The sequence below is a fragment of the Mya arenaria genome, chromosome 13 (genome assembly GCF_026914265.1).
Source record: "Mya arenaria isolate MELC-2E11 chromosome 13, ASM2691426v1".
NCBI classification, from domain to species: Eukaryota; Metazoa; Mollusca; class Bivalvia; order Myida; family Myidae; genus Mya; species Mya arenaria.
In genome coordinates, this window is record NC_069134.1 from 13,881,720 (window position 1) to 13,894,800 (window position 13,081).

General features: G+C 38.5%; 1 protein-coding gene across 1 annotated transcript in view; it reads right to left on the reverse strand.

Moving 5' to 3' along the window:
* Positions 1 to 3,056: 3,056 nt before the first annotated feature.
* The window catches only part of LOC128214475 (tetratricopeptide repeat protein 4-like), a 33,481-nt gene continuing 23,456 nt past the window's right edge, over positions 3,057 to 13,081 (reverse strand). Inside the window, exons 7-12 of the mRNA XM_052920964.1 lie at positions 11,554 to 11,610; positions 8,258 to 8,344; positions 6,774 to 6,964; positions 5,513 to 5,603; positions 3,605 to 3,687; positions 3,057 to 3,214 (exon numbers count right to left, since the gene is read on the reverse strand). Coding sequence (XP_052776924.1) covers positions 3,124 to 3,214; positions 3,605 to 3,687; positions 5,513 to 5,603; positions 6,774 to 6,964; positions 8,258 to 8,344; positions 11,554 to 11,610 — 600 coding nt within the window. The 3' untranslated portion in view covers positions 3,057 to 3,123. The remainder of the gene's footprint in view (positions 3,215 to 3,604; positions 3,688 to 5,512; positions 5,604 to 6,773; positions 6,965 to 8,257; positions 8,345 to 11,553; positions 11,611 to 13,081) is intronic.

Sequence of the window (13,081 nt, forward strand, 5' to 3'; positions counted from 1 at the left end):
AAAAAAAATGTGGTTTGTGACAAAATTCCAATTACGCAAGCAATGCAAAAACATGACTGAGTATCAAGTGTTGACGATTACTGCACATGGGATGAAGGCTTATGTGGCTTATTTCTATCATTTCTTAATTTCGCAATACGAAAAAAAAAGCAAATAGCAAAGCGAAAAAAAGGAAATAATAATCAGCTGTGGATTCGCCTCGCCATAATGCCTTATTTTGTCCCACCATTTTGGCTTATTTTTATATTAACAAAATGCAAAATCGATATGCTCATCAAATGTGCAGGATTTATCAGTTATTCATGCTCGTCTTGTTTTCGCAGTGCCTTTTGCATAACAATTTTGTCACATGCCACACTATACTATCAACAGTCGTTAAGGACACATTTTTGTTCCTGTGTCTTGTCCATAAGAGTCTGTTGCCAAGGCGATTAGAAGAGAGGTTGGTTCATCGAAAATAACATGAGATGTTTGTCAAACATTATGCCCCCCTGTGCGCCATGTTGTCAGGAACATTTGGACAATTGAATGAAATATGCATGGACCGAAATGACATACCCATTTTCTAGTTATCAATCGGACAAGCTTTTCCTTTCCTGTGACCTTGCCTTTGACTCTATGACCTCAAAATCAATAGGGGTCCTCTACTGGTCATCCATCCCAACCTAAATGTCAAGTGATAGGGCCATAGACGCAGGCATTGTCGAGTTATCACACGGAGAAGCTTTTTGGTTTCAAGATAACTTTGACCTTGATCTTTGACCCGATGACCCCTAAAATCAATAGGGGTCATCTACTGGTCAGGCCCAGCATCCATGTCAAGTTTGAGGGTCATTGGTGTAGGCATTGTCGCGTTATCACTCGGACAAGCTTTGACAACACTGTGACCTTGAACTTTGACCCCTCAAATGACCATTGGTCCAGAAAATGTCAAGTTACCACTCAAACAAGCTTAGGTCTACTGAGGAATGAATGGATGGACATGACGGACCGACCTGTGCAAAGCAATATACCCCTCTGCTTCGAAGGGGGGCATTAAAAATGCGTGGAACACACAATGCTACCTTAACATGCTTATTTATGTGATTTGTCAGGTGTAAAAATCATGGTTTGTTCTACTGACATCTCCAAAACATAGCATGGATACAATGTTGGTAAGTAAGATAATTGTTTGTTTCAGTGAAAGTAATATATTTCACCGAGTGAGCGCCTAAAGTTACATTGACTTTTCCTGTTCATCAGGTGATGTATATTGCAATCTCACACTGAAACAACTACTATCATTTTTGTGTCGCCTGAAAAGACGACATATAGGGGTTACTTTTGTCGGCGGCGTCGGCGGCGTCGGCGGCGGCGGCGGCGTCCGCGTCCCATTTTCGCTTGTCCGGGATATATCTCCTAAACTATTAGTGGTATCAACTTGAAACTTCATATGTACATAGATCTAATTGAGGGCAAGTGCAGTGCACAAGAACTGTTGCTTTTGCTTCCATATTTTTTAGAGTTATTGCCCTTTGTTATTTTTCATGCTTAAAGTTTTGCCCGGGGCATATCTTGTACAATATAAGAGTTATCAACTTGAAACTTCATATGTAGATAGATCTCATGGAGGGCAAGTGCAGTGCACAATAACAGTAACTCTTGCTTTCTTAGTTTTAAAGTTATTGCCCTTTGTTAATTTTCATGCTTAAAGTTTTGTCCGGGGCATATCTTGAAGAATATAAGAGGTATCAACTTGAAACTTCATAGCTAGATAGATCTCATAGAGGGCAAGTGCAGTGCAGAATAACAGTAACTCTTGCTTTCTTAGTTTTAAAGTTATTGCCCTTTGTTAATTTTCATGCTTAAAGTTTTGTCCGGGGCATATCTTGAAGAATATAAGAGGTATTAACTTGAAATTTCATAGCTAGATAGATCTCATTGAGGGCAAGTGCAGTGCACAATAACAGTAACTCTTGCTTTCTTAGTTTTAAAGTTATTGCCCTTTGTTAATTTTCATGCTTAAAGTTTTGTCCGGGGCATATCTTGAAGAATATAAGAGGTATCAACTTGAAACTTCATAGCTAGATAGATCTCATTGAGGGCAAGTGCAGTGCACAAGAACCGTTACTCTTGCTGCCATATTTTTAGAGCTATTGCCCTTTGTTAATTTTCTTGCTTAAGTTTTGTCCGTGGCATATCTCGTAAACTGTAGGAGGTTTCAACCTGAAACTTATTCTGTAGGTATATCTGAATGAGGGTTCAAATGCCACCTACACTTGAAAGTTAAATGGCAACATCATTGTCTATAAATGAATAAAATGCCAATCTAACAGCTATAATGTCGACAGTAAATAATTCGTCAGGCGACACATCCGACTCGCGGAGTTCTAGTTTATTATATATGCCTAAAAGAATATTATATGAGTTTATTGTTAATTTTTTGAAAAATGCACTAAATTGTATGTGAACGTTAGGTCATTTTGGAAATAACATTGTTGAATCTATGTGCCAGTCCTGTGTGAGCTGACGTTTGAGAGCAGGCTTGAATTTCAAAACAGTGAAAAGTATCTAAATGTTATTTCATTCTTTGAAACAGTGAAATATGAATTTTATTTCACAGATAAATCTCTAGGGCACTTGTGCACTAGTCTGTAGCCGTGCTCAAGAAATCGACCACTTGGGCCGACTCTGCACTTCACTTACGTCATTTATCACTACCTTTGAAATTTTTTGTTTATGATTTGACTCAGGGAGTCAAGATGATCTCATATCTGAGTTGTTCAGGATTTGAATTCAATTTTAAACAAACTGATCAAGGGAGTTTGGGATAAAGCCCAATATGTAATTTCTAGTGTTAAAACAAAGTTTTTCACACATTTTGCCTAGTGAAGTAATTGTTGAAGGCAACTGCCCCAGTATTGAACTAGATTAAGCAACAGGTCAAAATGGGTATGCTAGTTTATTACTATGTTTTCCAAGAAAAATGACCAAGGTGACCAAACATCTGCTACAGACCTGATTATCCAGATACACAATAGTGCTGGGGAAAAATCTACAAGATACTTCAGTTACAATGAACAAGTTTATTGCAGCAAATAACCTGACAAAGAATGAACATGAACAGTAGTTTCTGCGGGAAGATTAAGACTTGTACTTTTCCAGGAAGATTTTCTCAAACTCTGATCCAGCCACAGTCAAGAAAAATGACGGCGTCCCATCATATACGACATATCTGAAATACACCAAGGTAAAAAATAATTTAAATGTGCTGGAGAGTGTGACTTTTATCCCGGTATTATACACTGATAGATGCTAGTCTAACTCTTATTCTGCTATTCAACTTTTGTACCATTTTACAAAACATTTGTGTTTTTGACAGCTCATTGTTCAAGGGTTGGTCAACTTCATCTCGAGGGGTTTAATGCAAAAAGGTTCTAAGTGACACCAAATAAAGAAGCAGATAGAACCTTTTGGCTTTCAACAAATATTATGTTGACATGCTACATCTCTAATTCCCTTGAATTTAAGCTGGTTTAGTGAAAGATATTTGGTATCTCCTCTATTGTAACTGTATTAAAGCTTTAAAGAAATAAAATATAAACTTCATACAATGTAAACTCACTTTTTATGTTTCAGCACCTTGGAAAGAGTGGATTCTTTGTTCACCTTTATAAGTTTTTCACTGTCCCTGTCTTCAAAGTACATCTGTAAATATAACAAGATATAATACTACAGTGGTTAAAAACAAGAAATGTCAATTTAAAACACAAAATCTTCCAATCTTTCCGATTCTCACTGAACAATGCCCGATGCTTCTTATTTGCCCTAGATGGTGTGTCGATGGATAAGATTCAGCACTCCGTCACAATAGGCCTAAGTACCATTTTTATAATTGATTTAGGTTGCCTGCGATAGTTTTGCCCTTGTTTGGAAATAGACTTAGCATTTAAAAAATTTTAAGGATTAAATAGTGGCGGTGTAAACTCCACCACAATTTTTGATTTTCTGCAGGACAATTTCATTTGCCAGCAAATCAAAGACCGTTTTTGTGTCAAAATCACTTATTCTGAACTGCCAATCTGCACTGAAACTATGATCCAAGTCTTTTTTTTGCCACTTATATCATTGACATTCCAAAACAGGTTCAACTGTGAATGCAAATGATGTTCGGTGACTACAAGAAGCCATTTGAAATGTGAATTCTAACTGCTCTAGTTTGGGCAGTATATCAGGACCTTGTCTTTTGGGGCAAAATTGCAGCGTAAACAAACATGCTTGGTTTAACTGAATAACAAGCACTTTTGTTTCAAGTCTATTTGTAACCTTTCAAATTATGGGTAATAGTCACACTACAAAAAAGGTCTTAAATAATCACAAGACAGGTCCTTTTCAATTATCATAGTGCAAACTGGAGGCTATCACACAAAGCTCTGTGTTACATGCAGCAGACTGGAGGCTATCACACAAAGCTATGTGTTACATGTGGCAGACTCAAGGCTATCACACAAAGCTCTGTGTAACATGCGATAGACTGGAGGCTATCACACAAAGCTCTGTGTTACATGCGACAGACTGGAGGCTATCACACAAAGCTCAGTGGTACATGCGACAGACTGGAGGCTATCACACAAAGCTCTGTGTTACATGCGACAGACTGGAGGCTATCACACAAAGCTCTGTGTTACATTTGACAGACTGGAGGCTATCACACAAAGCTCTGTGTTACATGCGACAGACTGGAGGCTATCACACAAAGCTCAGTGGTACATGCGACAGACTGGAGGCTATCACACAAAGGTCAGTGGTACATGCGACATACTGGAGGCTATCACACAAAGGTCAGTGGTACATGCGATAGACTGGAGGCTATCACACAAAGCTCTGTGTTACATGCGACAGACTGGAGGCTATCACACAAAGCTCAGTGGTACATGCGGCAGACTGGAGGCTCTGTGGTAGTCTGACATGAACTTTGGTAGTCATGTGATTAGTTTCAGGTAATTTTAAGACAATCATACTTGATGAAGACTGCTGCACTACTGAACACTATCGGTGACAAATGGTGGGTACAAGATGACTGAAGATGGTTCACAACTGTGTTAGACCACTACATGTTGGTCCTGAAACTATTCAGATAATTTACAATTGATGCCAACTAATTAAAACACAGTTTCTGTGCACAAAAGAAGCCTTGCTATTCATTTGTGGGTTAGGATAAAAAACTAAAAAAGACTATGATTTATTATGATTTGCAGTCACGGGTAACCTAATTCTGCTGTTAAGAGGTTTTAAGGCCCTTACCAAATCATCCGCTTTTAGGAACTTAAAACATTACATTTTAATGGTCAACAAGATGATTACTTGGTCCTTGTTAATTTTATGTAATAGTGAATATATTATACTATACAAAATATAATGAATGAAAAGTTTGCGCAAAATGAGAAAGAGGGATCATGGCTATGTTTAACCTCCTTCATAAAGTTTGCTCTACGTCCGTTCTAGCTGTTAAAAAAAAGTCAGTGGTACTCACATTGACGGTGTGGGGCTTGTAACGCCTATCTGGGTCCCAGTGGGGAGGCTCAGTTTCAGCACCAAACATGTGGCTCAAGTGATCTATCAACCTGAAGTGGAAAAGCATGTTTGTGATGATTTAAAAAACAACAACATAAAACTTGTTAAGGTGCACACAAATGGCACATTTGTGTATATTTTTTTTCTTTTCATTTGAAATATGAGAAAAACAAGAGATGTTTGTCAAACATTATGCTCCCCCTGAGCGCCATGGTGTCAAGAATACTATCAAATGAAATATGCATGGACCGAAATGACAGCTGATTTGTCATTGACATTGCTTTTGAGGCAGTTTTAAGATTATGACCATTCAAAGTGTAAGGATAGAAGGTACAGTTTTTATCATGTTCACTGATATTTGCAGATAAACATGCATCCTCTTAGCAGCAGGGAATAAGTAAATATGACATAATTTAATGACAAATATGAGTTCTTACCTTGACCTTTGACTTTATGACCACTAAACCCATAGGAATAATCTTCTGCTCACCCCAACCTTAATATCAAGTTTGAAGGCCATGGGTGCAGGCATTGTCGAGTTATCACACAGACAAGCTTTTTGAGTTGAAGGTCACTGAAACCTTGACCTTTGACCTGATGACCCCTAAAATCGACAGGGCACATCTACTGGTCAGGCCCAGCCTAGATGTAATGTTTGATGACTATAGGTCCAGGCATTGTTGAGTTATCACTAGAAGAAGCTGTTTACCTTTTCGCTTTAAAGGTCACTGTGACTTTATCCTTTGATCTGATGAAACCTAAAAACAATAGGGATTATCTACTGGTCAGGCCCAACCTTCATAACAAGTTTGATGACCATAGGTCCAGGAATTGTCCAGTTATCTCTTGGACAAGCTTTGGTTTACCGACGGACCGACAGACCTACTAACAGACCAACATGTGCAAAGCAATATACCCCCTCTTCTTCGAAGGGGGGCATTATTAAATAACTAAAGCCAATTTTATGGGCCTTGCCACACATGCCTACAGTCATTGGTTAGTGCTATGTGAATACCTTTATCTAATTGTTATGTAATGGACAAGGTTTATACTTTTTCACAACTTTCATAATTGACTGATGCCAGTAATTAAACATTAGTATGAAGTTGTTAACAGGTTAGTTCCCACAATCAATAGACAGACAGATGTTAACATTAATCTACAGGATTGTTTCCGTAACTTATGGGAACTGTTTGATCCTTGTGTTATTCCAAACCAACCTGTGGCTCTCACAGAACATCTGTATGAAGTCAGTCTCCGAGTATTCTGGGTAGAGAAGCATGACCGGCCAGTAGAGAACACTGTTGGCATCCATGGTAACGCGGGCCCCTTGTTTAACCCCCAGCACTCCCTCCATCTTCAGCTCACCTTCCTTGTCTACCTTCAGGCCCCTCATTTTCACACCACGTTGCTACAAAGATTATATTTTTAAAATATGACAAATCATACTTAAGTAGTTAAGAGTACCTTTGCATGTTGCATGTACCGTGGGGAATTACTTTATACGTAAACAGAGTTTTCATGGAGTCTTAAGACATTTTGAAGGCTGTAATAAGGATTTTTACTTTACTAATATGTCCTGAAAATAAGCAATGCTGCAAAACCAAGCACATTACGACCACATGAAGATAACATATGCCTCTGAAAAAGCCCATTGAGAACTATTCAGTTGTTCAAGCAAGAGAGAGGGACAAGCAGGTGTTGTGTCATTTTTTACGTTTAAAATACAGAATGGTTTTTATGAAGCATATTCCCATGTACACCATATCACCCTGGTCTGATACTGTCAAACCCTGGTCTGATACTAGATAACCCCAGATTGATACTTGTCAAACCCTGGTCTGATACTGTCAAACCCTGGTCTGATACTGTCAACCCCAGCCTGATACTGGACAACCCTGGCCTGAAACTGTCAACCCCAGCCTGTCAACCCCAGGCTGGTCAAACCCTGGCACCATACTGTCAACCCTAGCCTGATACTGTAAACCCCAGCCTGAAACTGGACAACCCCTGCCTGATATTGGTTAACCCTGGCCTGACACTGTCAACCTAAGCCTGATACTGTCAACCCTGGCCTGATACTGGTAACCCTGGCCTGATACTGGTCAACCCCAGCCTGAAACTGGAAAACCCTGGCCTGATACTGGACAACCCTGGCCTGATACTGTCAATCCTGGCCTGATACTGGACAACCCTGGCCTGATACTGTCAATCCTGGCCTGATACTGTCAACCCCAGCCTGATACTGGACAACCCCAGCTTGAAACTGGACGACACCGGCCTGATATTGGTCAACCCTGGCCTAATACTTGTCAAGCCCAGCTTGAAACTGGACGTCCCTGGCCTTATATTGGTCAACCCTGGCCTGATACTTGTCAAACCCCTGCCTGATACTTGTCAACCCAAGCTTGAATTTGGACGACCCTGGCCTGATACTTGTCAACCCCAGCTTGAAACTGGATGACCCTGGCCTGATACTGATCAACCCAGTCCTGATGATGGTCAACCCCGGCCTGATGGTCAACCCTGGCCTCATACTGAACAACCCTGGCCTGATAATTGTCAAACTCTGGCCTGTTACTTGTCAAACCCAGGCTGAAACTGGACAACCCCTGCCTGATACTGGTCAACCCCGGCCTGATGATGGTCATCCCTGGCCTGATGATCAATACCGGCCTGATACTGGACCATCCCGGCCTGGTACCTGTATTGTCTCCAGAAGCCTGGTTTCCTTTGCCTTGACTTTTTTCTCCCGGAGTTCTTCCTTCCTCTTGTCACGCTCTATCCCTTTCTGCAATATATTAGAGAATATTGACTTACCAAATAAATAAAAAACATTAACTTTGCATTAAGGGTTATGGTTTTTATCGGGACAAAAATTCTGAATCTGTTTATATAAGGGATGCAAACGAATATTCGAATATTCGAATATTCGATCAAACATTTGGTATTCGAATGTTAAAATCGGTATTCGAATATTCCAAAAAAGAGTAATAATACTTATTCTCAACAAAGAGAATAAAAAAAACATTTTACTACAACAGTTCGTATGTTTTGTTTTTACAATGACTGGCCCCTTATGCAAGAGGTGTGAATGTGATGGCAATACACTTAACACGTGTCATTTGTCATTTAGGGACATTTCGTCGGGTACCATAAAAAGTCTCTCTACTTTTACAAAAACTTATAAGGAATCGGTTTTAACACCAATGTGTTGTCTTGGCTCAAATTAAGCTGTGCACATAGCTCAAATCGCTGTGATGATTTGAATACCATGTGCTACAATAATGTTGTTACATATATGTGCTTTAACCTGTTTTCCATGTTTCGATACAATGTTCGTGCTTTGAAATGGAAATGTATAGTATAGTGTTTTAGGATATATTTCGTCCATTTTTTAACAATATATGAGTCAAATCCAGATATGTTTTCGTTATATCATTTTGCTAGTTTCCGATTTTGATTAGGTTTTCCGTAATTATATTAAGAGGTCAATCTCAGAAAGAGGCTGCTTGCTCTACGGAAAGACCCTCAGTTGGAGCAAAATGCTTTTTAACTCGGAATCCATCTAATTTCACATTTACAAATATAAAGGCAGCGGATTTGAAATGATTCGATTTTGTTGTTTGTCTGTTTATAATGTATTGTTTTGTTTTTTTTACTGAAAATTGTGTATTTCAAAGTCTCATTCGAATATTCGAGTATCAATTTTGCCATTCGTTTGCATCCCTAGTTTATATCCATAGTCTAGTAAGTCTTAGGAGTTGAAAGTACTTGTTCACTGAATGCAAAACAGACAGCTGTTCTCATCGATATCCCTCCTTTCTAAGCAAGTTCTTATAAATGCTATCTATATTATGAACAAAAGGCCCAAAAGGGCCTATGCTCTACTGGCTGGGTTTGTGTGGTCAACATCACTGGAAAAGAACCAACCTCTTATGGGTATCTGAATACTCAAAACTGAAGCCTGTATCATGTTCGCAAGCATTTATTACACAATAGCATTTTTTATACTATCAAGGCCAATAATCTAATAATTTCAAGGGTCATACTTCAGGCATGCATGGGCAGATCAAGCTGGTTTTCGAAAGGAACTGAGCTCTAATGGATATCCAAATACTGTAATAGTTTCATCAAGATACAATCAAAACTGAAGACTGTATCGTGTTAACGAGCAATTGTTTACTGACATACTGATTTTTATTAATATCAAGGCCCATAATGTAGGCATGCATGGGGGGATCTGGCTGGTTTTCGAAAGGAACCGAGCTCTTATGGATATAAAATTTTTTATGTAGATACTGTACAAGTTTCATCGAGATACAATCAAAACAGAAGGCTGTATCGTGTTAACCAGCAATTGCCTACTGACACACTGATTTTTTTATACCATCAAGGCCCATAATCTAGGCATACATGGGCGGATCTGGCTGGTTTTCGAAAGGAACTGAGCTCTTATATGTAGATACTGTACAGGTTACATCAAGATAAATCAAAACTGAAGACTGTACTGTGTTAACGAGGATTGTTTACAGACGCATGTACGCATATACTACGTACACATTACCATCGCATAAGCTTAATAAGCTAAAAATCAATAAACAGCCTTAAGCTCTAAAAATCATATTTCAAGATTTCATTCAACACCTTCTACTAATATTGTCACATTAGTGCATCTAGGACAACATCACATTTCATCTTATGTCAGAAGTATTTTCTTTATATAAATTATAAGTGAATAACACTATCTGCACAGAAGATAAGATTGTAGCATCTGCATGAACAATAATCTACATGATGTTCAATGGAAAAGTCTGATTATTAAATTTATTATTAAGTAAAAATGAAATTTCTTCTCAAGAATAAAGTGTATCATAATTATTTGAATCTATGAACCTAAATTAGAGCTAAACAAGAGCTGTCACAGTATGTGACAAATGCCCCCGAATGTGACATTGACCTATGAACAAGGTCAGTACATGAAAAGTTGATCTTGCCTTTACGTGTCAAATACATATGGCAAGTTATTCTAAATTGCCTCTAAACATAAAAAATACCACCCATACTTGACAACCTACACCGTTATGTCCTTATAAGCAGCATTCCATTGTGAATAAACACTTAGTGTGACCTTGAACTTAGAGGTAGGGACATGGGTCTTGCACGCAACACGTCGTCTTGGTATGTGGAACACATGTGGCAAGTTATTTTAAAATCTGTCCATACAAGGGAAAGTTACAGCCCGGACATGACAACCTATACACTATGTACTATATGCAGCACTCCATTGTGAATAAACACTAAGTGTGACCTTGACCTTAGAGGTAGGGACACGGGTCTTGCAGGCGACACGTCGTCTTGGTATGTGGAACACATGTGGCAAGTTATTTTAAAATCTGTCCATACAAGGGAAAGTTACAGCCCGGACACGAGTTATTGAGTCTGACACACGGACGGACGGACGGTGCGATTTTAATATGCCCAGCTTCGGGGGCATAAAAATGGCCTTTGGGCTTTCAACAAGAACAGGGCAGAGTAATTCACAATATCAACTGCAGTACAAAAAGCAAATTCTCTCCCTTAGTCCTAAACTTGAATTTACATGTACATGTAAACTTGGCTTAAAATAGAATTCACTCATGCAGGTAGACCTGGCTAGAACTAGGTTAGCTAAAAATAGCATTTCTTTAATTTTATATTATCAAGGCCCATAATCTTGGCATGCATGGGCGGATCTGACTGGTTTTCGAAAGGAACCGAGCTCTTATAGATATGTAGATACTGTAAAAGTTTCATCGAGATACAATCAAAACTGAAGGCTGTATCGTGTTCACGAGCAATTGTTAACAGGTTTTTATACTATCAAGGCCCATAATCTAGGCATACATGGGTGGATCTGGCTGTATCGTGTTAACATGAATTGTTTACAGACGCGCGGATGCACATACTACATACAAATTACCATCGCATAAGCTTTGGCCAGTAGAGCTAAAAACCAACCTGTAACTTAGATGCTTTCTGTCTTATTTCCAAAAATTTCTCATTTGTCGGTTCCAGCTTTATGCAAATTAAGGTTCATAAAATAAATTTGTAAACTTGTATAAGAATTTCAAATCTGTTTTGCATTATTGTTACTCTTGAGCAGATAATCTATTCCAATTTGTTGGAGGATAGGTGAACAATATAGGACATTAACAAAATGTTTGAAGATAATATAGGGAAAATCCTTAAATAAGATTTCTATTTACACTGAAACATAAATCATAACTAAAATGCATTTCTTAGTATGGACAAAACATGTTATTTAATTTTGTCCAAATTAACCTGGAATTGTAATGCATGGTAAGTGTTGAAACTCTGTCTATGAAAACAGTTTAACTGGCAATGGCTTGTAATGGAGTATGTATGAAATATTTTGCAAGATTTTGCTTAAATGGCTCCCATTGATCAATATTTTGAAAAAAATTTACCAAAATTTTTAAGTTTAGCGAAACTTAGTCCTTTGTTTATATCCTTCATTACTCAACATTAAATAAACAGTTTCATGTGTTTTGGGAAACAATCAAATACCATTTTTTTTCCAAAAGTGATACATTTCTAATCATGATCCTCAAACCACAATGTATCTATCGGCTCTACTTCATTATTACTAACGCTACTCAAACCACCGTGTACCTATCAGCCCTATTTCTATATCACTAACATATCCTCAAACCACGGTAAATCTATCGGCCCTACTTCTGTATCACTTACATATCCTCAAACCACGGTGTATCTATCAGCCCTACTTCTATATCACTAACATATTGGCAAACCAGGGTGTATCTATCAGTCCTACTTCTATATCACTAACATATATATCCTTAAACCAGGGTGTATCTATCAGCCCTACTTCTATATCACTAACATATCGTCAAACCAAAGTGTATCCATCAGCCCTACTTCTATACCACTAACATATCCTCTAACCACAGTGTATCTATCAGCCCTACTTCTATATCACTAACATATCCTCAAACCAGGGTGTATCTATCGGCCCTACTTCTATATCACTAACGTATCCTCAAACCAGGGTGTATCTATCGGCCCTACTTCTATATCACTAACATATCCTCAAACCAGGGTGTATCTATCAGCCCTACTTCTATATCACTAACATATCCTCAAATCACAGTGTATCTATCGGCCCTAAATCTATATCACTAACATATCCTCAAACCACCGTGTATCTATCGGCCCTACTTGTGTATCACTAACATATCCTCAAACCACCATGTATCTATCAGCCCTACTTCTATATCACTAACATACCCTCTAACCACGGTGTATCTATCAGCCTTACTTGTGTATCACTAACATATCCTCAAACCATGGTGTATCTATTAGCCCTACATGTGTATCACTAACATGTCCTCAAACCACGATGTATCTATCAGCCCTACTTGTGTATCACTAACATATCCTCAAACCACAGTGTATCTATCGGCCCTACTTCTATACCACTAACATATCCTCAAACCATGGTGTA